General features: G+C 37.0%; 3 protein-coding genes across 5 annotated transcripts; 1 reads left to right on the top strand and 2 right to left on the bottom strand.

The window, feature by feature from the left end:
• Positions 1–570: 570 nt before the first annotated feature.
• Positions 571–6,075, bottom strand: LOC132049298 (nudix hydrolase 16, mitochondrial-like). The gene is made up of 6 exons (XM_059440049.1): positions 5,838–6,075; positions 5,727–5,806; positions 3,222–3,336; positions 2,553–2,636; positions 1,260–1,499; positions 571–1,002 (listed from the first exon to the last, which is right to left on the bottom strand). Exons 2-6 carry the CDS (start codon positions 5,795–5,797, stop codon positions 883–885), a joined length of 630 nt encoding a protein of 209 aa, XP_059296032.1. The 5' UTR covers positions 5,798–5,806; positions 5,838–6,075; the 3' UTR covers positions 571–882.
• A 1,709-nt stretch (positions 6,076–7,784) lies between these two features.
• On the top strand, positions 7,785–13,752 carry LOC132049297 (phosphatidylinositol 4-phosphate 5-kinase 6-like). Its single transcript, XM_059440047.1, has 8 exons — positions 7,785–9,435; positions 10,273–10,440; positions 10,536–10,695; positions 11,169–11,285; positions 11,362–11,555; positions 11,731–11,861; positions 12,128–12,206; positions 12,970–13,752. The coding sequence occupies exons 1-8, from the start codon at positions 8,240–8,242 to the stop codon at positions 13,256–13,258; spliced, it is 2,334 nt and encodes a 777-aa protein (XP_059296030.1). The 5' UTR covers positions 7,785–8,239; the 3' UTR covers positions 13,259–13,752.
• Positions 13,753–14,585: 833 nt separating this feature from the next.
• LOC132049296 (nonsense-mediated mRNA decay factor SMG7-like) lies at positions 14,586–22,481 on the bottom strand. Of its 3 annotated transcripts, none has more exons than XR_009413073.1 (8): positions 22,198–22,480; positions 20,908–20,996; positions 20,026–20,637; positions 19,731–19,853; positions 18,021–18,253; positions 16,060–17,938; positions 15,796–15,935; positions 14,586–15,101 (listed from the first exon to the last, which is right to left on the bottom strand). XR_009413073.1 is itself a non-coding variant. In XM_059440046.1 (6 exons), exons 2-6 carry the CDS (start codon positions 20,974–20,976, stop codon positions 16,081–16,083), a joined length of 2,895 nt encoding a protein of 964 aa, XP_059296029.1. In that variant the 5' UTR covers positions 20,977–20,996; positions 22,198–22,481; the 3' UTR covers positions 16,056–16,080. The 3 variants fall into 3 exon arrangements, 1 of the variants encoding a protein (XP_059296029.1); XR_009413072.1 differs by having other exon boundaries at positions 14,586–15,083; XM_059440046.1 differs by lacking the exons at positions 14,586–15,101; positions 15,796–15,935 and having other exon boundaries at positions 16,056–17,938; positions 22,198–22,481.
• Positions 22,482–24,034: the final 1,553 nt, after the last annotated feature.

Here is a 24,034-nt window from a genome sequence, read left to right as displayed (position 1 = left end):
CAAATCATGTTCTCGAGATCTTAATACTTTTAGGGAGCCAATTAAAATAAAATTACTATTCTAACCGTAATGGTTTACGGTCATTTTTGTTGACACTAAGATCACAAAATTATTATATATTGATTATACATTGCATACTTGCTAAATTTGTAAAAAATATATAGATTAGAGTAATTTCTTATTTTGGGCATTGTTGGATTGTTGTGTAGTGTAAAACTCCCCTTCTCTCTGAATGCAATAAAATAAAAATCCTTTTCATCATCCTTTGACTGTCAACAATCTCAGATTCATGGTCTACTTATGTTTGTTAGAGAAATGTACTTAATATTATTAATTACTCGTTTTAATCATTATTTGGATAATGGAAGCTGTATGCTCCTCCAGAGAGGTAACCTGGGATAAAGAACAAACATTTTCTTATTTTTACAAAATAAGAACAAAAGTGATTAGTTTCAACTTTCTTGCTAAATTCTACAACTTTTGATCTGTAGATCTGTGTTGGAAGAAAGTACCACAATGTTTTAAACTTAAACTGCCTAGAAGCAAAGAGACGCAAAATAACAAAATTCATGGAGATCTTGGCCTTTGACGAAGATGAACTGGTATATGTACTGACATTCACTTCCAACTCCGTATCCTAACTTAGGGGAAACTATCTCTAGATGGCAAAGTGAAAAGTAGAATTCTGAAAGGATCAAGAATTGCGTGCCTTTAGATCCTGTCTTTCTTGATTATGAATCAAGACGAAAGGTCAGATCAGGTTTGGTCTACTTGCATTTACGCAAGGTCTAGATAAGTGCTACACTTATTACTTCATCCAAAAGAGAAGAATAAATAATGAAACCACATTTACAGAGAAAAAGCATCATCTCTTAATCTTGACTATAATTTGGTTAGTCCACTACTTGTATAACTAAAATTGTAGCCAGCAATGGAAAATGATGATGATGAGGAGGATAATTGTCTTGTTTCATTTCTTTTTGATTCATTCTCCTTCAGTCTCTGGGAAAGCAAGGAATCAGATAATAAATCATAAAAAAAAATATTACTTGATGGAACCAACTATGTAGCATCTACATCAAGAATTCAATTAAAGTATTGCATACGTCATTAGTCAGATTATTTATAGAAACCGCCTTTAAAACGAACCAGCTTCACAGTTGTTTCTACCCCTTAAAGTTCTAAAAACCTTCAGTGTTGGTCAGGGTGGACCAAAGAGAAAATTAAAACTAGTTATCATTGTCGTTAATTGTGCTTACCATACCACCCTCATGCCACTTCAAGAATCCTTCCTCAAGGGCCTTTCTCATCCATGGGTGTCGACAACAGTCAATCGCCTCGGGAATTGTCAGCCAACTTCTTTTCCGGCGGCTCTGTTCTGGCCAACAGTCGAGCTCTTCCTTCACAAACAAAGCGAACATGGCAGCTTTACACAGACCTTCTGGGCTGAACTCGTCTTGAAGTGTTTTGCTTTTAAAGGGGTAATAACCCAAAAAATGCTGAAAAAGAAGAGGTATAAATCCGATGGATACATGGATAACAAAAGACAATGAAATAATGTAACAGTTACATAACCCCACCCACCCAACAACGGGCGGATCCACAAGGTAATATGTGGCTTCACGTAACCCAGTAGCTTTTGCACAGATTAAGAAATCTATTGAATATCTATAAATATTTGACTGCAAACCTAGTTATTATTGTATATTAACTTGAGAGGAACTCATAAACTTCAAATCCCAGATTTCGGCCTCTGGAAAAGAATGAACTTCTTCAGAAGTCCCTCGGATATTCAGGGCAAGAGACTAAACAATTCGGTAGAAAAGGGGAATGCACTGTAGAGGGACAACATAAAGAAAGATTACTAAGATTTCGTGAATCAAGGGGCTGAATACTGCTTAAAGTGAAAAATGAGACTATTAGTTGACTTGTGTAGAACATTTCGGATGTCCCAAAGTGGAAAGAGTGGCATATCCATTGGAATAGAGGAGCAACACTTATTTAAAAGAACATGTATAACTTATTACTACAAAATATTTCTTTTTTAATATGATATTACTGGAAATTGACATGTGGCACTTCAATAAGAATTTGGACAAAACTTTTACAGGGTTAATGCGCTTATTTTTATGGTTAAGCACGCACGCTCCACATAGCCAAAGTGGTGTGCACAAGACACAGTTGGGAAAAGTTTGACGTGTAAAAGTTTTCCTGTGAAGGAGGGGTGTCAAAGGGATTTTGTTACAAGTTTGGGAGGGGGATACATATTAAGGCTAAAAATTTTGAAGTTCAGCCACATCACATTGCTCAAAAGGAGTGGGAAAGAGAAAGTATCATAAAATTTCTAGTCAAATATTCTCTCCATCAAACATTCTGTGCAGAGGAACTAAACATGAATAAAGTAACAAAAGCATTTTAGCACATCCAAAGCTCGAAGGCAGAGAAAATGTTGTTTTTACCTATGTGGCCTATTTAACATACATAAGGCAATTAACTTATTTCTGTATCCAAATACTACCAGAATAAACGAAGACAGGATAAAATAATCTCACCACTAAATCCCCACGGACTCCAGCCTCCTCTATGGCTTCACGAACAGCTGCCTCTTTAACTGTTTCATCATTTTCCCACCCTCCCTATATAAACAGACAGAAGTGTCAATTAAAAGCACCCATAGGCATCTTGTCAGCTCTAAGGCAAAATAAACATGAACAAAAAGAATTAACTAAAACCTTATTCCCCAATATCACAGTGCTGCTAATAACAAAAAAAGCAGAAACCAGAACAAAAAGAAAAAAAGAATTAGAGAGTAAAAATCAAGAAGTCTATCAAGTCACTTGTGATGACCGGGAGCCTACTGTAAATGCCAAACTTGCTATTTATCTAGTGGTTAAACTTGGTAATGTTCAATTTGACAGTAAGGTGGAACAAAGTTAGCGAATCTCTTAATTATGAAGCTGAAACAGCCTCTTGCAGAAATGTAGGGTAAGGCTGCGTACAGTAGGTCTTTCCCCGGACTCCGCGCATAGCGGGATCTTAGAGCACCAGGCTGCCCCTTTTTAAATTATGAAGTTGAAATACCAAGTGATAAAGAGGACCTAACTACTAGATCCATCAGAAAGTAAAGTCATATTAGGTAACTTAATGCTGGCCCAATAAAACACATTTGGCATTTGAACTACCATAGCATATTGCTTGAAATCAAATAGAACAATTCTCACCTTCGGAAACAGAAGACCAGGCCCGCTCGTTGAGTTTATCATGAGTACTTCAACTATCTTTTCAGATGTATCACCACCATTTTGTTCCATATCTCTGAATCTAAATGGAATACACCTGCGGACAACTCTAGTTAGTTAGAATTCAAAATATACAGGTTCAAGGCAATATTATTCTGATTTCAAAATGCAAACCTAGGAAGTTAAAAGCAGTTAGTTGCTCACTGTTTTCAAATCTTAAAGAAGTGAAAAATCTTTGACAAATGAAAGTTGTCAAAAGACGTGACGACTACCACAGAACTGAAACCCATATAAAGATGCTGCGTACTTGTAAAAAAAAAGGCCCTAAAGACAAAAGTCAGATCTACTACCTGAAATTATTGAGAAAATGACAGCCACAAAGTCAACTTTAAAAGACATGCTTAGTATTTAATTACAAGAGTTAAAATTTCATATTTGAGCTTACTGCATTTTCTAAAGGCCAAAAGACTAAGGGGCTTTTTCTCATAAAAATCCGTACAGTACTATTCATATCCCGATACTTTCTAGCCACTGAAGGATTTCTCTTGTGTTCCTGAATTTTTCTACTTTGTGCTATTGCTTCTCCAAAAAATTTCAAGGATTAAATCAAGTATTCAATTGCATAACATACTATTCTTAGCAATATAGAACATCAAAGCCCCACTTACTGTCACCATGCTAAGTTACAGCCTGAACAGCCCAGAACTAATCTCTTTAGCCGAAGTCAAGGTGCATTGCCCATTGACTCAGAAAGGGAAGCAATCCTCAAACTGATCATCATCAATCCATCAGTCCTTTTCCTTCTCACATTTTTTCAGCTGAAAATTAATCCCATCACATGACTGTTCGGTTAAGTCATGGTATTAGTTTTTGATGGTGATAGGAAAAATGAATTCTTTGCTCGCTGTGAAGTAGCTCTCCCCTCATAGCTCTCCTCTCTTTCAATTCCTCAGCTGTGATATGGTGATAAAGATAAAGAGAGATTCACAAGTTTTTTGTGCTTTATTTATGTTTTATGTCATGGCTTATAAGTTATGACTCCATCTTGAAGGACACGTTAAACAGAATAAGAATGGAAACTTGGAGATATAAAGTGTGATGGGAAGGATAAGGATAGCTTCCTTCTGATTTGAATCAGCAAAGAATTTATAACAAGATATAGCAGGATACCAAGGTTTTTTTTTTAATTGTAAACGGCGTCCAGACCAGCTTGCGCACACCTCGACTATTTCCAGGGGTACTTGTTACCTCCCACCAACACACCTCGACTAATTCCATAGGGTACCTGTTAACTTCCACCAAGCAGTGCCGGGTAACTATGTCCACCAAGGCTTGGACAAATGGGAAGAAATCACCTAGTGTTTTGTCTTGGCTAGGATATGAACTTGAGACCTCGTGATTCTCGTACCACTTCATTGATCACTAGGCCACACCCTTGGGTGTGGATACAGAGGTTATTTCTAACCAATAACCCCAATTTTACTTTGTCTTAAGCGTATTTGATGACTGACTGCCTCAGAATTTCATCGTATGCTCGTCAAAAAGAACGTGGAACTGAAAAAACAACAATATAAAAAAATAAACTGAAAATAGACAGGGTCGCCTGATTACTACTCCAACTTTCCAAGAGTCATTCTTCTGCTTTTACCTCATCAAAATTTTACTTCTTTTTGCATAACCAACTTGAAGAGAACAATGCCAGCCTATTCCCACATGTCTTAACAGTTCTTGGATACTAGTATTATTTACAAAAGACTTCAACTTTATGAAGATACCAAACTTACTTAGTCTACAGAAAGCTGAAAAATTGCCCTTTTACTTAAAATCAAATTACACAAACCCAACCTTTAAACAAATGCAATCAAATGAACTAAGTGAAGGAACTGTAATCCATCATGTTCCTTAAGAACCCTTACAAAAACAACATACCCAGTGTAGTCTCACAAGTGGTGTCTGAGGAGGGTAGGACGTACACAAACCTTACCCCTACCATAGACCCTCGGCTCAAAAGAAAAGAAAAGAAAAGAAAAGGTTTTGAAACATGATATCAAGAATAATACGACAACAACATATCAAGATAGGAAGCAAATGGCGCAACAAATAGTAATACACATCGAAGAAAAGAAACTAAAAGCGATTACTAACACTACTAGTAAGGAGAACACTCAGCTACCTACTACCCTTCTAGCCTAATCCTCGACCTCCACACCTTCCTATCTAGAGTCATGTCTTCATTAAAGACCAATGTAGATATAAAAAACTAATGAAAAAAGAAAATAAATTGCCTGTGAATATCATTCTCCATCTCCTCCTTCAATTCTCCAAAACAAACCAAACACCCAACTACACCAAGCACAAAATCTTGAACAGCATAGAAAACTCAGAAACCAAAAATACACATATTCAACAGAAAATTTCCCAAAACCAAAAAAAAAAAAAAAAAAAAAAAAATTAATATAAAGAAATGAAAAGAAAAAGAGAAAGTACCCAGCAATGAGTCGATAACCTTCTTCATATCTCTGTTGATGCCTACCCGTTCGAGCAACCAAATCAGACATTTGTATATATAATATATCTATATATATATATTTATATATACAAAAGTTATGCCTAAACCAGCTAAATCCAATGATACACAAAGCTTTTAATCATACTTGCATACAAACCCCTTCTTGAAAAATTAGCAAAAATGATTGGTTTTTATCCCTTCTGCATTGTAAAAATTCAACCTTTTTTCCCTTGATAAATAGCAAAAAGGCTTGTCCCCATTTTCTTGTTTTTGTCAAAAAAAAAAAGATGAGTAAAATGAGAGAGAAAAAGGGCAAAAGGCTATTAAAAGCAGCGCACAAATCGGAGCAACATGGGACTCTGAGGTGGTCAGTCAGCCTGTTTTTTTTTTTTTTGCTATACAGTACCTTATTTTATTTTAATAGTAGTATTTTCATGGCATAATCCATAAAAAGGATCTCAAGTTTGGCCCGGTGAGTATGCGTTCTAAATTTGGGAGTGCACAACGAGTACCTCAATTTGTTACCAATTTATCAGTTGAACACTTCAACTTATAAAATGATCATATGGATATATCTAAAATTTATGTGTCGTGTCATCATTTGTGTTCACTTGTTCAGTTTTATACAAGTTAAGGTGCCTACTTGTGCACACCCAAAGTTGAAGGGTATGTTTGTTAGTTAAAGTCAAGTTTGAGAGTCTGTTTATGTATTATACTTTTTTTTTTTTTTTTTTACTAACACTGACTAAAATTTAATCTCAATTTATTAATCTATACAAATCTTTGTTACGTGGGTCTGCATGAATTGCATACTCCCTCCGTTCCAATTTATATGACAGTTAACTTATTTGGGGAGTGGAGCAACTTTTTATTTGATTACGATTTTCTTCAACTCTTTGCATATATTATGAATTATTAATTATGCAGACGTATAGTATTTTTACGTAATTTTCATATATGTAAATTTTATATAACTACTTTGAAGACCTTATGTTTGAAATTGAGTAAAAAAAATTAGTTGACTCGCCAAATATATTAACCCTCGAATAAGTTGGGACGCAGGGAGTACATCTTTTAAGATAACTTCTTATATGTAATTAATTTTAGGTCTACTTTCTTCATTTATAATATAATCATTAATCGTGGTTACACACTTGTAGACGAATTCGACAAGACATTGAATATAATCAATCAAATCTATCTCAAATGATTTTCTCTCATATTATCAATACGTGTTACTCGTGTCTTGTGCAGATCGCAAAATGTGATCATTTATATGTTTGGCGAAAAATACGATAAACTCTTTTTCAGTATTGTCACAATTCTTGTTTGAGCTTGTACTATGCTTAATAACGTGCTTTGGCTTAACAAATCTCGAGCCTAATAACGTGTCTGCCATGTGCACTTGTGTTCAGCGGCAAATCATGTATAAAAAATGGATCACGTAAACTCATGATCACCGAACTAAATTTGATATATTATGTATATAACCTTAAAATATATCTAATATTAACTGAAAGAACACATGGTCAAACTAGACCAAGTGGAGCACTAGTTAAGTGTTGGGTTTAATCCCTTAAGTTGTGGGATCAAACTAATTTTGGATTCGCCTCTGCTTGTGATATGCTTTAGAAAACTCTTTGCTTTTCTATCTTATTCTGATGTGGATTCGCGTAAAGTGTCATGTGCACCTCTTCTTCGGGGGCATGCGAGCCTAGAAACTTATCGGTCCTTCTCTATGACCCGTCCTTGTCGATCCACCCTAGCTCTATCACCCCTACTCAAAAGATCAGTGTTGAGATTTGCCCCACCGAAAGAGCGTCAGGCTCTATTACCATGTGTAAACAGTTCAGGTCCAACTGGCAAGGTATTATCCGTTTTGACCCGACATCCTTTTAGATTACCTCAAGGCTTATGGGCCTCAAAGATTTGACTCCTTTTCTTTAACCCACACCTCAACAGTTGAATTCTGAACTCGCTTTTAACTTTCTCCTGTCATTTCGATGAGAGATTTACCTAAGGCAACTGTCGCAACGAATCCCCTTTCGAGCTCAGGTGCTAGCACCCCTTTGAGCTGTGACAATTATATTCAAAACCAAAATAAAAAAAGGAAAAATAACGAAAAATCGAAAAAATAATATATTTATATAATAGAAAAAATGTTAGGACAAATATGGACAAGTAATAATACTTAGGTTGTTGGTTTCTGTTAGTTGTCTCCTTCCTTACATCACACGTAGGAAGGAGAGAGAAAGAGAATCAGACAGTTAATGGATCAAGAAAAGTAAAACATAGTGATTCAATTTCTATCTCTCTGCATTTTTTTACCATAGTTAGTTTGATCCATAATTTCCAACCAAAAAAAGACAATCTTGTTGTCTTTTTCACTAGTATCCCATTTTAAAATATTCTTCAATGATGAAATCCATGTTGAAAAAAGATTCATATTGATCCAAAAAAAGAAACGAGTGTGATTATTATTGTTATTATCATGAAGGCATTGGAAGCAACTGTAAGAAAAACACAATTGGTAGCCAGGAAAAGAGCCCACACAATATTTGGCACATATGGACCAACAACACAAGTTGATGAAGCAGAGCTTAATAATAACAACAAAGAAAAAGAATTATTAGAAGATCATCAACAAGAAAATTATGATGAAGGTCCAATGAATGGTGAATTATACCATTTAGAAAAATTTCTTCCTAATGGAGATTATTATACTGGATATTGGGTTGATAATGTACCTCATGGACAAGGCAAATATTGGTGGACAGATGGATGTATGTATGTAGGTGATTGGCATAAAGGAAAAATGATGGGAAAAGGTATATTTAGTTGGCCTTCTGGTGCTATGTATGAAGGAAATTTCAAGAATGGTTATATGGATGGTGAAGGTACATATACAGCACCAAATGGTGATACATTTAGAGGTTCTTGGTTAATGGATTTGAAACATGGACATGGTGTTAAAGAATATGCAAATGGTGATTGTTATGATGGGGAATGGTGTAGAGGATTTCAAGAAAAAAGTGGGAAGTATACTTGGAAGAATGGGAATTATTATGTAGGTGAGTGGCAAAATGGTAACATTTGTGGGAATGGGAAATTGTATTGGACTAATGGGAAAATGTATGAAGGGAATTGGGAAGATGGATTGCCTAAAGGAAAAGGTACATTTCATTGGGCTGATGGGAGTTATTATGTTGGGAATTGGAGTAGAGATCCAGATGAATTGAATGGGACTTTTTATCCATCTGAGTCATTATTAGAAAGGGGGAATTTTGAATGGGATCCTCAACAAGTTTTCAATGTTGATTTGATTGGATGTACAATTTCACCAAATGATAAAGTTTCAGCATTGCCTTCACAGAAGAAACTCGCGGTGAGGATATCGAAGAATGTGGATAATAACAACGTCGTTAATAGGACAAGGAGGATGTCGATAGACGGTTCAGTAGATAGTGAATTTAGTAGAATGCAGTTATCAGATGGAGTTGGAACAACAACTACTACTACAAGTATTTCTTGTTCGGATATCGAAGCGATGGTTAGTTTGCAGGAAGCTGATGGATATAAAAGTGGAAGCCCTATTAGGATTCCTAAGATTGTCAAAAGGCAAGGAATCACAATTTCTAAAGGGCATAAGAATTATGAGCTTATGCTCAATTTGCAGTTGGGAATCAGGTAGCTTAACTTTCTTCATGTACAGTTCAAGTTTCTCCGAAGGGTAGCCTTGGAGCAACAGTAAAGTTGTCTCCGCGTGACCTATAGTTCAGGGTTCTAGCTGTGAAATCAGCCAAGCCACTGATGGTTGCGTCAAGGTAGATTGCAAGGACCACACCCCCTTGGGGTGCGGTCCTTCCCCGGACCATGCCTGAACGCGGGATGCTTAGTGCACCGGGCTGCCTTTTTTAGAATCAGTGTTTCTTTATACCTCTTGGTACTTTTTGCTTAATCCTGAAAGAGTTTGAGTTCTGTATGTGTATTGACCAGATTAAAAACATACAGTCAGAGTTTCTTTATACCTTTTGGTACTTTTTGCTTAATCCTGAAAGAGTTTGAGTTCTGTATGTGTATTGACCAGATTAAAAACATACAGTCAGGCCTCTCTATATCAACATTTCACTATAGCGGCTGGTTTTCTTCGGAACCGACTTTCATATTATGTTATGTATGTTCTCTATACTAGCATCTCGCTATAGTAGCCAAAAAATATCTGGACAAACGACGCCGTTATAGAGAGGTTTGACTGTATTTTGCACAACAAATCACTTAAACTGCACTAGTAGGTAACTTCATATAATAAACATTTATTGGCATGTAGCCTGGGAAAAAATGGTGAATGACCTGCTATAACAGACTAAATTACGCTGATGATGTAAAAATTCTTTATACAGTCGGTCGGTGTATATAACTTAATGAAAACATGAAAGCTTTCAGTCATCTTGCATATTTTCTAGGCTGAGAAGAGTATTTTTTTTTCTTTGTTTATGGTACCTTGTAATGTGAATAACCATATAGGCATACAGTACAAAAGCTTGGCCCTCCTCCAACACTTGATCTCGAGCCATCGGCTTTTGATCCGAAAGAGAAGTACTGGACAAGATTTCCACCTGAAGGATCTAAGAGTACGCCGCGCCATCAGTCTTGTGAGTTCAGATGGAAAGATTATTGCCCGAAAGTTTTCAGGTATTGCCTCACTATGCAATGTTGTCAACTTCTTCAGCATACTTTTGTGTGAAATGGAAATAATTAGATGTTATATTGGACATGATATTGTCCAGGGCTTTGAGGACGTTGTTCAAGGTGGATGCAACCGAGTATATGTTGTCTATTTGTGGCCCCCTTAGAGAGCTAAGTTCTCCTGGAAAAAGTGGAAGCTTCTTTTACTTGACAAATGATGATAGATACATGATCAAGACAATGAAAAAGGCAGAAGTAAAGGTGAGATCTATAAACCTTTTCCATAATGTATGTGTTTCATTGCAATGAAATATGGTTCAAAGTTGTGGTACTTGGCATCAGAAGCGACGTAGCAACCAATGGACTGCTAGCGGTTGAACTCAAAAGGGGGTTTCGTGAAACTTTGCTTTAGGAAAATCGTACCTCGAAATATCGGGGAAAATTTAGGGGCCATAAAAAGGTAAGTTCTAGATTCAACTGTCAATGCGCCTTTTGGATTAAAGCCCAAGGAGACAAAACCGTGAGGCCCAAAGGTTGGCTCAGAGCACACAATCTTGAGCCATTACATTTACAAGCGAATCAAGAAGAGTTAATCGGATCGCTCTTTATATATGTGTCCTTTTTTTTCTCTCACACACATAGTCCAAGAAATCATCATGTATGCGGCATATTTTGAATCCTGAAATGAAGTCATTATTTCTTCCTTCTGATTCTTACCAATGAATGGTCATTAGGTACTTCTAAGGATGCTCAATGCCTATTATAACCATTTTCGTGCTTTCGAGAACACCCTCGTGACTAGGTACTATGGCCTGCATTGCCTCAAGCTAAATGGACCAGCTCAAAAGAAGGTATATTTACATATAATGCATTGAAATTAAACACAAGTTATTCACTATAAAACTTGAAATATGTTCAATGGTTTAGGTCCGGTTCGTGATCATTGGGAATCTCTTCTGCACCAATTACGCTATTCATAGACGGTTCGACTTGAAAGGATCAACTTTTGGCAGGATAACAGATAAGCCAGAATCAGAAATTGATACAACAACTACTCTTAAGGATCTTGATCTCAACTTCATATTCAGGTTACAAAAGTCATGGTTTGAAGAATTCCGGAGGTAACATTTGTTTTCTCGCGTTAATTCTCTATTATTCCACTTATAGTTTTGGTTGTGTTCAATTGATTCCGCCACTTTTGGCTTATACCATAATCTCAAATAACTCAAATTATTGAATTTATTAAGTTTAAATCCTTAATCTGCCTTTAGCTCGGATATTTCTTTGATTTTGCAGGCAAGTTGATAGGGATTGTGAGCTCTTGGAACAGGAAAGAGTGATGGACTACAGTCTTTTAGTTGGTGTTCATTTTAGGGAAGGAAATGCTACTGGATATCAAACTCCTTCTGGCTGTAAGACGCCTATTGGTTCGTGCTAATCTTATAACACTTGCATTTACATTTGTCAATGAAACGACAACAACAACAACTAAGCCAGTCCCAAACAAGTTGGGGGTAGGCTACATTTGTCAATCATAGCAGAAATTATTTTCTAGCTTTTAGTAAACCTTCTCTTCACTCTTTTGGACAACTCGTGTCTTTTAATGTTATATGCTAATTAACTTTCCTCATAATCAAGGCTCAAACGTTATTGTAAGAAAACAAGAAAGCATCATTTTTCCTAATGTTTGCAGAAAATGGAACCACAGAAGTTGAACCAGTTCATCGGTTTTCTCGATCAGATGTGGATTTATTACTTCTTAATGCAGCAGGGTAAGTTTTTCATCTGCTAAGTATGCAATCTTCCCGAAAAGTAAACTAGACATTTACTCTTCACGTGGTAACCGGATTAGGATTTAAAATTAGCTTAATTTAACTATTCTAAGTGTTCATTCACACAGATTTTTATGCCTTTTTATGGTGTTCAAATTAGTACTTCTGCATATATCCTACTTCACCTTGTTGTGCTAAACCATACTGAAGATAACTTAATTCATTTTAAGGTTTAATTTTCTTAATCTTAATCAGACACCACTACAGTAGAGAAGAGCTTTTACACTTTCAGGTTACTTAGAAGATAACTACAAGTAATTGTACATAATAAGTGAGATTAGTAACCTAAAGTAAAGCAGGTAACCTGCTATAACATGTTAAAATTAGTGTATAAATTATTAGTGTCAATGTAAATAAGTTAGATTCTATCAAATAACTGTAACATTGCATTAAGATTTAAATTGATTTTTTCTACTTTAATGGCTTCATCTCTTCTAAGTATCTTTCGTCAAGACTACAAGCTTGTCTACGAGTACGGCAGAGCCCAGTAGTTTTGGTCCAAACTCTGTATTTGTGTTTAAAAATCCACTTAATATGTATAGATAATTTATTCATAACCCATTAAGCTGGCTCTTCTACAACTCTAAATTCATAAACTCAAATTCTTGCTCCGCCTCTACTTTTCACTATCAAAAAAGTGCAACTTATTTAATGCTTGAGTAATGCAGGTTGACTAGCACTATTTAATGCTTGAGTAATGCAGGTTGACTAGCACAAGTTTGGGAGTAAACATGCCTGCAAGAGTTGAAAGGACATTCAGGAAAAATGACTTGGACTTTCAGCTAGTCGGAGAACCAACAGGGGAGTTGTACGATGTGACATTGTTTTTCGGAATAATAGACATACTTCAAGACTATGACATTACCAAAAAGCTTGAACATGCTTACAAGTCCATCCAATGTGATCCAAATTCTATCTCAGCAGTTGATCCAATGGCATACTCAAGGCGTTTTCGCGATTACATATTCAAAGTTTTTGTAGAGGACAATTAATAAGGACAATCATTTTTGTAAGTCTGCAGTTCTTTTTTTGTGAATTTGATGGGAGGAACTCAAGCTGCAAGGAGAAATGCTTGTGAAGGACTCCCAACAAATTTTGCCGTTGAAGCTTAGAAGAACTTATGCTTCATGGAACTTTTGTCTTAACATTTTGAAGTTTTTTGTTAAATTTATAGATATATACTATTTTGATAGCAATTGTATAGAAAAAGTTGTAAACGGAGTGATTGGTTCATGAACAGATTTTGTTCCAATTGCCAATTAACCTAAGCCCCTTTAACTTTCTGGGTTCTTTTGTTTCAATGTAGTTCATGAACAGATTTTGTTTTCGTTGTTTCTCTTTTTTATTTTTTTGATTTCCTACCTAGTGTCCGGCATCGTCATTAGGACCCCAGCAAATTTGTGTCACGTATTCCTGAACCCGAGACCTCTGGTTAAGGTTATCCATCTCACCACAACCCTTGATGGTGTGTGTTTGTCCTTATTCTTCGATGAAGTGTGAACAAGAATACTGTAGAGAATGATTATTTGCCAATTAGCAGCAAGCTGTGGTTATATTTCCTTTGTAATTTAGGTACCTCTACGTACTTGCAATGTTCAAAGTGTCTCTTACAAATTTTGTCCCAAATGAAGTTCATCTTACCAAAAAAGAAAAAAATTATACCATATGTTCCCTTTAAGTTTGGCCTAAAGAGCAAGTTAGAATTGTTTCGATACAAGTATGATACTTCACTTAATCATCCATATTCAGAAATGAATACTGATCACATTCAAAGTAAAAGGTGCAAATATCAAAGTTCATGAAGTTCCTTTGAACCATACCTTTGTTACAGTTTACAGAAATTTTACAGTTCTGATTTTGTCTGGTATTAACATTTATCAACTAGGATTCTATCTCAAACTAGCTGAAGTCAATTATATCAATTCTGTGTCTATTTCCTTCTGTACATCAGGGATCGTTTGAGGAAGTCAGTTACATGAATGCTGTGTCTACTCCCTGCTATACAGCGTCGTTTGGTTACAAGGACTGGGATACTAATCCCAATATGAAATTTAGGATTACATTTATCCATTATTTTCTTGTTGATATTAGCTAAAACCAGTATAAAATTTATCCATCCCCTATAGGATGTGGGATTATAACGCTGTGATTACAATCCCGGTATATCCCTGTTCTGAACCAAACAACAATGAATTGTTGAAAACTGGGAAATGTAGACCCTCAATTTCCTCTTTTACTTTTAACATTCTAGGTATAAATAAATATAAAGGGTGATGATATTTGTAATAGTAAGATTTATCATAATGACATGTAGCAGCATTATTAATAATCCAACCACAGAAACTGTAACAGTAACAAAACGCATCACTGGTCCAACAAAACAAACATAACAGGATAATTGTCACTACTAGGACAATACCATCAAACGAAAAGGGTTGAGATAGCCAAAGGCTATACTTATTTTCAACTAACCACCACAAAGTACTCCAACGATAACAAATCCTTCTTCATGATCTTATGCAGAATACTTTTAGAACTTCACAAGGCAGACACGGAACTGCCAAGATATCTACCTTAAACATGTACTGTAGAAAGTTGCTCATAATGACATGTAGCAGAACTTATTTGTCGAGATCATTAATAAACCAGGTAGATTTACTGTGGCTTCTGCTCCAACCAGCTATCCACCAAATTCTGATCCCTCGGCCGCACAATTATCAATCAAACCAAGACAAGGTTCATAATTTCAAAGCACCCAAATTCCTGCACCTACTGACCTCGGTCTCTACTCAACCAGTTTGAATAGCTCGGCACAAGCTGCACCAAAACCCACAACTGTACATAAGATGATAGCAGAAAAATTTACAACATTGGTAAGCACAGGTGAATTAAAATAATAATCATCCAGCAAATTAACATTGATCGCCTTGAGGCATTCAAAAGGAAGGAAAAAGTTTGAGCAGCTTTACGTTGGAATTGGGCAGTTAAAAATAAGACGGGTGACGCATATTAATGGAAGCCCTACTACTTTGTTCCCAATTCCTCAAAGTTCACAAGTAAAGAAATGCAGGCATCCGGATCCAACTCTTCATTACCCAGACTCCCAAAGGAATAACAGAAAACTGCTACCAGTAACCGGGCCGGTGTGAGACCACCGAGACATGGTGTGGATAAGTCATAGAAGAAAGGAGAGGGCAGGGAGGGGTTTCCAACAGAGATCTGTCCAGAAAGAACCAATCTCCTGCTTGTCTGAGTATTTCCCGCTTAATAAAGAAAGAAAAATGAAAAGGGGAGACAGAGAGAGAAAGAGGAAAAAAATGAAGCCATTAGATTATGCGTGACCGTGGCCCATACTTCCTAATCGCTCAGGATATGCAGCTAATTGATAGCTGGAACTTCTTCGTTCGTATGGAAAGTTAGCTGGAGGACTGTCTCATCTATGATTGTTCTGGACTAAGAATAATACTCACCACGGCAAACAGTTGTCAGAAGGGGGAGAGAAACAAGGAGAGAAGGCAGCAGGCAATACCTGCTGAACAGCTAGTGCCTGCAACAATCCAAGACCATCCATGCTGCAACAAAAACATAATAACCTTGACCATACTGCAATATGATGGTTGAACTTTGTAGCAACGGGCTAGTGATCATTCTCCCCAGTAATTTGTTAACCTGTACAGCATTTGAAACACAACTGAGACTCTGAGAGAATGTATATTGTGGCATATTGTAGAACACACTAACTCGTTTCAAGTAACTTTATGATTAAGAAGAACAAGCAAGATGCATTTCTAACCATCTAGTCTCCCTATCCATGTCACACAAAGAAACGATCTTGCCACAGGGACTGTCCTTGATACTGCTGAGGCAGTGCAACAGATTGTTGGTTTGCTTTCTGGATATCTGTCTGCATGTGCAGAGAGGGCACCTGTTTCCCAGGGAAAGGAAAGCTAATCCCGGCTATGCTACTGTTGCTCACAGAGTGATATGTTTGTGTTGAATGATTGTCCGTGTTATTGTAACCAATGCTCTGATGTGTTGAAGGTAACTGATATCCATTCAACCAGCTATAATCATCCATACGAGGAATGGGGTTATTTTCATTCTTTAAGGTCAAGGCAGATGAAGAGTCATCTACTTTGGAAGCAACAGAACCAAACCCTGGAGGTGGACCCAGATGTCTAACTGGTCGGCTCACTGGATTTTTCTTCATTCCTGTTGAGATAACTGGTGAAGATTTCATGCTATCGGAACCAGCTATTGAAGGTGTAAATGAACTGAAGGTAGATGATATAGCAGCCTCTGGAACCTGGAAGTGAATATTATTTGCAGTGCTGAACTTCACAGACTGGGGTAAAGGAACTGAATATGCTGCAGGTGGCATCATTTCTGGATGATTTAGCAACTCAGCTTCTGTTGTAAAACCATTTCCCATCAAGTTCAAGCCCCCCAATCCATTCATGACAGCACCTTGCTCTACAGACCACATTGAAGTACTTGGTTGGATTGGCTGCACATATTGGGTATTGGTATGGGAAATGCTTGTTGGCAGCCTTGTAGCACTCCAAGCATTCTGCAACCTCAACCCATCAAGTGCAGACGGAAATGGCCCCATCTCACAACACTTATCAACAAACGCCATGCTAGCACCAGAAGGAGCATTGGCAGCACTAATACCAGATACAGGAACCGCTGAAGTCATTGTATTTGAAGAGATGCCATTCACTTTTTCCATCACTGGTGGCTTAAAAACAATAACTTCGTCTTCTTCCTCACATTCAACATACAATTGCTGCTTTGGCAGCGGATCTCCCACAGTCAACTGTCCAACATCTGGACTTTCCAGTCCAATACCACTTAATTTGGCAACTTCCATGGAGCCATTAAGTTGATAATCATCAGAAGTTTGGGGATCAACACCGATGATAAATTTCTTTCCCCTGGTGTCGAAATATATTCCCTCTTCTCCAACCCTGACCACATTAGCAAGAGCCTTTCCAGCAGCTATCATCCTCTGAAGACGTGCCTTCTTCTCTTTACTTCCACTATCACCACCAAAAGAATGTTTTCTTGAGAAGTCAAGGATGAGCTGTGCCGGAAGAAGAGGAACAAACCCTCTAAGTTCAAAGTCTTCCAGCAATGCAAGACGATTACCACTCTCACCTTCATCATACCTGCTCATATTGAAAAAACATGTTTCATCTTCATCGACAAACTTAGACCCAGTCGACAATAGCTTATTAAAGAAAGTGATGCAGGTCTTCCAGAAAAAAGATCTAGCCCTTGCTTGTTTTTCCTCTGATTCATTACCAAGTGCAATATCTTGATGGCACGCCAACCATTCTACAAAAACCAAGATACCAGGCAATAAGAAGCTTGACGAGGGATCATTTAGTTGGATACATCTCTCAACCACATGACCCATGAACTCAAAGGCAGCAGTAAATGCCTTCTGTAGAAGAACTGATCTCTGTAGAATCTCAGCATATGACTGATTATCACTTTCCTTAATCACATTATGGATGGTGAATATTAAGATAGCCACGAGCCTGACAATTGCCAGTCTGCAGTCCGTAGCATCTGAACCAAAACTATACTTCTCATCAGACCCAGATGAGAGAAGCTCAAGCAGATCATTCTTAACAATTGACAGCACTTCTTCAAAGGTCTCCAAGCTGAGTAAAGATGATAAGAAGTTAGCGTCACACTTGGTTATATTGTGGCCAAATAACATATATTCATTAGACAGGAACATACCTAGTGCGTGTGAAGAGAATACCATTCAACCGAACAAACCCTGTGCTGAAGGTTTTGAAGATTTCAGATATACTTGAACCTTTTTCCTTCGCTACACTTGCTTCAACCTTTTCATCTTTTTGAGACTGCCTTATTTCACTTTTACCTCGTCCTTTACCCGTTGTTCGTGAAGGAGCTGCCTTGATAGATGAAGCCTTAGCATCCCCTGGTAGCTGGGAGTAACACTGACGATTCTGCCATAAAGAGAAATCAGTTAACACTAAGATCATCCACATAGCCCATTGCAACAACTGAAACAGTCCAAACGGAAAGAAAAAAAATGCCCAGAAAACTTTAACATGAAAGAGTGGGCAGAATACAAGATAATCACGTCTTGATCACTCCTTGACCAACCAAAAAGAGATGGAAATCGAAATTCCACACTCACAGCAACTGAAAAGATGGAAATCAAAGCTCCACTACAAGATCTAGAGAACTTCCTACAACTGGTATTTAGGTGTCTATTTTGCTTTAAGAAAAGCAGTTCATCATGATATTGTTTAACATATGCTACACCTATGTTTTATATCGTTCTTTTTTCTAGATAATAATTCATATTTCTTTTTTATTTTACCAAACCGTGAAAGTATGTTTTATCACTCTCTAAAGATTATCTAACAAGTAAACTCTTCAAAGTTTGATTGGTAAACTCTTCCATGACACAAGAAGCATGATGAAGCTAACTTAGTACACGTCACGAAAAAGGACAAAGGAGAAGGGAAAAAACACAAGCAACAACAGAACGAAGGCCATGAGAAAATTGGGAAATATAAGTTATCTTCATAAAAATAAATAAAACCTCCATAGATTAAGCAAACAACAATTAATGATAATGATAACACCAACAATAATAGGGCTCCATTTATAGGCATGCACACACACAAAAGACACACGCATTGGCATGCATTTTTTTCCTAAAAGTAAACGATTTATTGCAGGGGGAAAACACCCTATATATAAGTGACATGCAAATACATGGAGAACCTACACAATATGGTCCGGTACACATTACATGAAATTGCCTCTATTAACAGGAACAAATGCTGGCATACTTGTCCGGTCGCTTTTCGCAGGAAACTTTTCCTATTCCTATTCCTCGTTTGTCCTTTCTTTTCTGTTTCATGTTTTTTGAAAATTACATCATTGTTGAGACTTGAGTTAGGAAGCAAATAATACTTAACCAGATCAATATTTTGAGGAACATAGCACCAAAATCAAAGATGGGGAGAGTTATCTTCTAATTGTGGGAACAGCTGATCATAGTACACAACTAAGACGAAAATAGAAAAACTGGAAGATGAAAAGTTTATTACTATGGACTTTGACAAATTCGGGTTGGATCAATTTTCTTTTACATTATCATCACCTCTATCAAAGATGAAACTTTCACAAGTGTGGATTTGACCATCTGAGGTTCGAAACATCCTTAGTTCCTTGATTCATTCCGCAGGCGAAAAATCCATACTTTGGAAATAAAATTATTTGGTTTTGCCAATTTGTGCTTTTGCTCTAACCAAAGCTATTGCGATGTCTCCATATAATTTTTTCCAAGATAACAAACGTCGAGAAGAGAGAGAAGAAGGAGATCTGGTTTTTTTTTTTTTTTTTGGTGGGTGTGTGTGTGTGTGTGTGTGTGGGGGGGGGGGGGGGGGCGCTCAATGAATTGCTTACCTTCTCAAATGCAATGATCAGGTTGTCCCTTGCAGTCGTAAAAGGATTCTCAACAGCAAGACTACGAAAATAGCGATAGATCGCCACCAACTCATCACTGGAATAGGAAGCCAGTATTGCAAGCTGGGAAAACAACACAATCAGCAATTTTTACAAATATAAACAACAAGATTTTAAATGTTGCATAGAAAGATTAATCAATGATCGTTTTCTCTCCCCCCCCCCCCCCAAAAAAAAAAAAAAAAAAGGGTAAGTACAGATATCTAAATGATCTCAGAAGTAAAAATAAAGATACCTGATGATGAGGATTGCCGCTTGAGGGCCACAGTGAAGAAGCTTGCAGGTAATAACTTGATGCTGCCGCAAGGTCACGAGCTTTAGAGTCACCCTCACCATATAAGCCTCTGTACCGAGCAAGATCACCCAGATAAATCAAACAACGATGGCAGGATATCAAGCCTTTCTTCACCTCAATAGATTTATTAACATCATTTGAAGAAGGAATCTGATTCCCTGGATCATCAGAGAAACCTCCTAGTGGCAGGCCATACTTTGCCCTGATCTTCACCATCAAATCATGATAAAAGCCAGTTGCTTCTGAGAGAAAAGTCTTGAACTGCGTGCGGATCTTTGTGATGCTATCTGTCCCGTTGCGAGGCGGACCTTTCCCAGTCTGAGAAGTAGTTGATCCATTTGAAGCTATTGCAGCATTAAAGCGTGCACGCAGTTCCTCAATTCTTCTATAATGCAGCTGCCACAAGGCATACTCTATTTCATGTTGTTCAGAAAAAGCGTGATCCTCGAGGATGATAGCTTCATAGTTTTCACGCATTTGTTGCCATGCGTTTGGGTCAGAAGGAACTTTAGCTTGTACTGCTTTCCTACGCTTGTTCTCCAACTCCACATTCTTAACAAAATCAGTAAAAAACGTCAGTCACACGTTCCAGACAAGCAGATACGTATTACAATCTTTAAGCATTAAACGAATACAACTCAATGAACTTATTGGACCTGTACATACAGCAATACGTTGTGCAGGTCAATAGAAGTATTTTTAACTAAACTATGTATGTGGGTCTGTAATATAAATCACTATATGGTTATTTATGATGAAGAATCACTCTAAATATCCATAATTCAAATGGCAAAGCAATGAGGCGATACAGCAAATACCGACCTTGTTGAAGAGCCGCTGAACACGTTCCCGTGGCGAATGACCTAAACTGTTATCCATCTGAATGGCCATTATTCATCAAGCTATTCAGTCTGCAGTACCATAGCACAATCAGATATCAAAAAGGGAAAATATGAAATAAAAGAGGAAAAATAGAAATGCAATCATTTACGCATAAAGAAGGATACATTGCACAAGCGAGAATAGAACTCGGAAGTGAATCTAGGCGAATGAACATTGCAGAAAGGGTTTCAAAATTGTTAGGAATTGGTTTTTCTTCCTAATCTAGATAATGAAAAGGCAGATTAACCCTCAGCAAACTAATACTGATATTAATACCCATAACAGACCATCCACGTACCCACCGCAATTAATGTCTTCTTCAAAAGGAAAAAAAAATGAAAAATCTTCTCCGAGTAGATACAAAACCACAATGCTAAATATCCATACACTAGCTGAAAGCCTACGACATCCACGTGCAAGCCCCCAAAACCCTTTTCTCAAGTTCACTTCGAACTCCTAATCTAGAAACTAGCTCCTCTCGAATAAGTTGAAAGATACACGTTCATATACATATATTAAAATCCACAAAAAGAATCATCCATAAACAAAAAGATGGAAATGCACTAGTCAACTTCACCAACCAGTTTTTTTTTTTCGTCTTCTATTTTTCTTTTGTGGGTGTGTGTGTGGGTGGGTGTGGGGGGGGTCTAGCTTTGGTGAAACGGGCTCAACAGGTGCCAAAAGGATATAGAGGATGAGCCAAAATAGTAGTAGTTGATGTTAACTACCTTCCTCTCTTCATATATTTTTATTTTCTAACGAGAAATCGCCCAAGGGCCAACGGCACACCCCTCTACCCTTCTCCACTTAAATAGTAGGCTTTTTTTGTGCCTAACCCACACATCATCTGTTCCAAATACACCCGCGTAAGCCATTCGTTTACTTGATTTTACTAAGATTTCATCAACAATATCGCCAAAAAAAAAAAAAAAATCTAACACAAGGAGCCAATAAACCCAATAATATTACAGCAAAAGACAACACCCCTAATTTACCTGACAAAAACTGAAATAGAGATTAAAATTCAACTCAGACTCTTAACATAACCAAACAAAAGTCAAATACAACAAGTCAATAACTACAACAAACGAAAAAACCTAAAAAAATCGGTCAACGCTAATTTACATAACAAAAAACCGAAACAGAGATCAAATTTCCAATCAATTAGCAATTCGATCATAAATATTACCAAAATCAACAATTACGAAACGGAAATTTCAAAAAACTTACCAAAATTTCCCAAAAGCAGATCCAGGGAAATCAACAGATCTCCCTCGGTTCTTTCAATTTACAATAATATCCCTATCTATTTATGGATGTGTATATACGTATATATGGCTATAAAGATGAAGAGAGAAAAAGGCTAGGGTTTCGTAATTTTGGGGCTATTTTGGAAAGCCAATAGATGAAGAATGAATGAGGAGGAATAGGAGGAGAAGTAGAAGAGACTTTTTATTTTTATTGTGAAAATCGTTTTATGAGTCTTTTCTCGGTAACGCCGTCTCTATGACTCTATCCTTGCCCAATTTCGACTTTATTTGGTATTTAAATAAATATTATCTAGATTACATCTATTTGGTCTTAATGTTGACTAATTTTCAGAAGCTTAATTGGATTAGAAAAAGGGAGGGGATTGCTCATTCGTTATGAACTAAAAAGTGATTGGTTGATTAGTGAGATTTTAAAAATGTTATAAAATTCATGATCGGCTATTTCATTTTTGCTTTCAGCAAGTAGGCGATGCTAATCTATGTTCCTTTTTTGTCTTTCAGTCGGATACAATTGCTTAGATGCGTGTGAAAGTTTCGAGATGAGTTGCAGAATAAATATTATCTAGGTTTGTCTTGTCACTGAAACAAACGATTCATTTATTGATGGGTGAATGATGGGGATTGAACTCGCTTTGGTTTCAGAATCCACTGCCTTATTCAACCCCTACCCGCAAGTTCAAGTAATCTATCTACGATCAGATCCTTCTATTGACCCGTCCGCTTTGCGTTTAACTTTGAGAAACCCAATTGTTCCCAATAGCTCTATGCTGGGAGGAAGGTCAAGCAGATCCCAAATTTTGCTAGTTCTCATGGACTTTAATACTTCTTTCATTGCTTTCATCCACTCATCTTTTTCAGGACTCTTTAAAGCCTCAGTCACAAAAATACCAAGAAAACGTAATCTTCAATCCCATAAGAATTTTTAGGTATACTTTTTCTGGTACTCTTACATAGCTGAAACTCAGATTAATCAACAAGATTTCGGGATTGAGAACTCCCACTCCCACTTGAATCAAGCATAAAACCTTGATCAATTTGATTATCAAATGTGTCAGAAGACATTAGCTGACTATCTGAATTCAACATTTCATAAAGAGGCACTCCTTCCTTTAGTTCGCCCTTCTTTGGAAAATTATTTTCCACAAATGTGACGTCACGTGATTCAATTTCTCTACCACTTCCATTCTCTAATTCACCAATGAACACATACCATTTGGAGCGTTTTGAGTATCTTATAAAGATATATTTCTTGCCTTTTGGATCTAGTTTACCAAACTTGTTAAAATGATCGTTTACATATTCAGCACAACCCAAGGTCGCAGATCATTCAAGTTTGGTTTCTGACCAGTCCATAGCTCATAAGGAGTGGAATAACTGATTTAGAAGGCATTTTCTTCAATATGTAGGCTGCAGTCAATAACGCATCTCTCCAAAAAGAGGTAGGTAAATTTGTCTGCGCCATCATGGGCCTTGTCACGTCCAATGGTGTCCTATTCCTTCTTTTTTTTACACCATCTTGTTGAGGTGTGTAAGGAATAATTAATTATCTGGCACTGCCCTTTTCATTACATAATTCATCAAATTGTCTTGATCGATATTCACATCTTCTAATTGATTCTCAACTTCATTCATATATCTTCTAAAGCATTCAAGTGCTTCAGATTCATGAGAAACCAAATAGATATAATCAAAGTGCGTGAAATCAGCGACAAACATAATGAAAAGAAACACAACAGACCTAGCCTTCATATTTGTGAATTACAGACGTCTGAATGGATTAATCGCAATAAGAAGTC

This window comes from Lycium ferocissimum, chromosome 3, assembly GCF_029784015.1.
Source record: "Lycium ferocissimum isolate CSIRO_LF1 chromosome 3, AGI_CSIRO_Lferr_CH_V1, whole genome shotgun sequence".
Lineage (NCBI taxonomy): Eukaryota > Viridiplantae > Streptophyta > Magnoliopsida > Solanales > Solanaceae > Lycium > Lycium ferocissimum.
The sequence above is the reverse complement of the archived record's forward strand: the minus strand, read 5'-3'. Positions and strand labels throughout refer to the sequence as shown.

Coding starts and splice junctions, on each gene's coding strand:
- LOC132049298 (XM_059440049.1), bottom strand. CDS start 5,797: ATGTCTGATTTGGTTGCTCGAACGGGTAGGCATCAACAGAGATATGAA. Junction 1,500..2,552: donor GAGTCCGTGGGGATTTAGTG/GTGAGATTATTT, acceptor CTTCTTTTTCAG/CATTTTTTGGGTTATTACCC. Junction 1,003..1,259: donor AGTGGCATGAGGGTGGTATG/GTAAGCACAATT, acceptor TTGCTTTCCCAG/AGACTGAAGGAGAATGAATC.
- LOC132049297 (XM_059440047.1), top strand. CDS start 8,240: ATGAAGGCATTGGAAGCAACTGTAAGAAAAACACAATTGGTAGCCAGG. Junction 10,696..11,168: donor TGAAAAAGGCAGAAGTAAAG/GTGAGATCTATA, acceptor AATGGTCATTAG/GTACTTCTAAGGATGCTCAA. Junction 11,862..12,127: donor TGGCTGTAAGACGCCTATTG/GTTCGTGCTAAT, acceptor TAATGTTTGCAG/AAAATGGAACCACAGAAGTT.
- LOC132049296 (XM_059440046.1), bottom strand. CDS start 20,976: ATGGCCATTCAGATGGATAACAGTTTAGGTCATTCGCCACGGGAACGT. Junction 20,638..20,907: donor TTCAGCGGCTCTTCAACAAG/GTCGGTATTTGC, acceptor GATTTTGTTAAG/AATGTGGAGTTGGAGAACAA. Junction 17,939..18,020: donor ATTCTCTTCACACGCACTAG/GTATGTTCCTGT, acceptor ATCTTTACTCAG/CTTGGAGACCTTTGAAGAAG.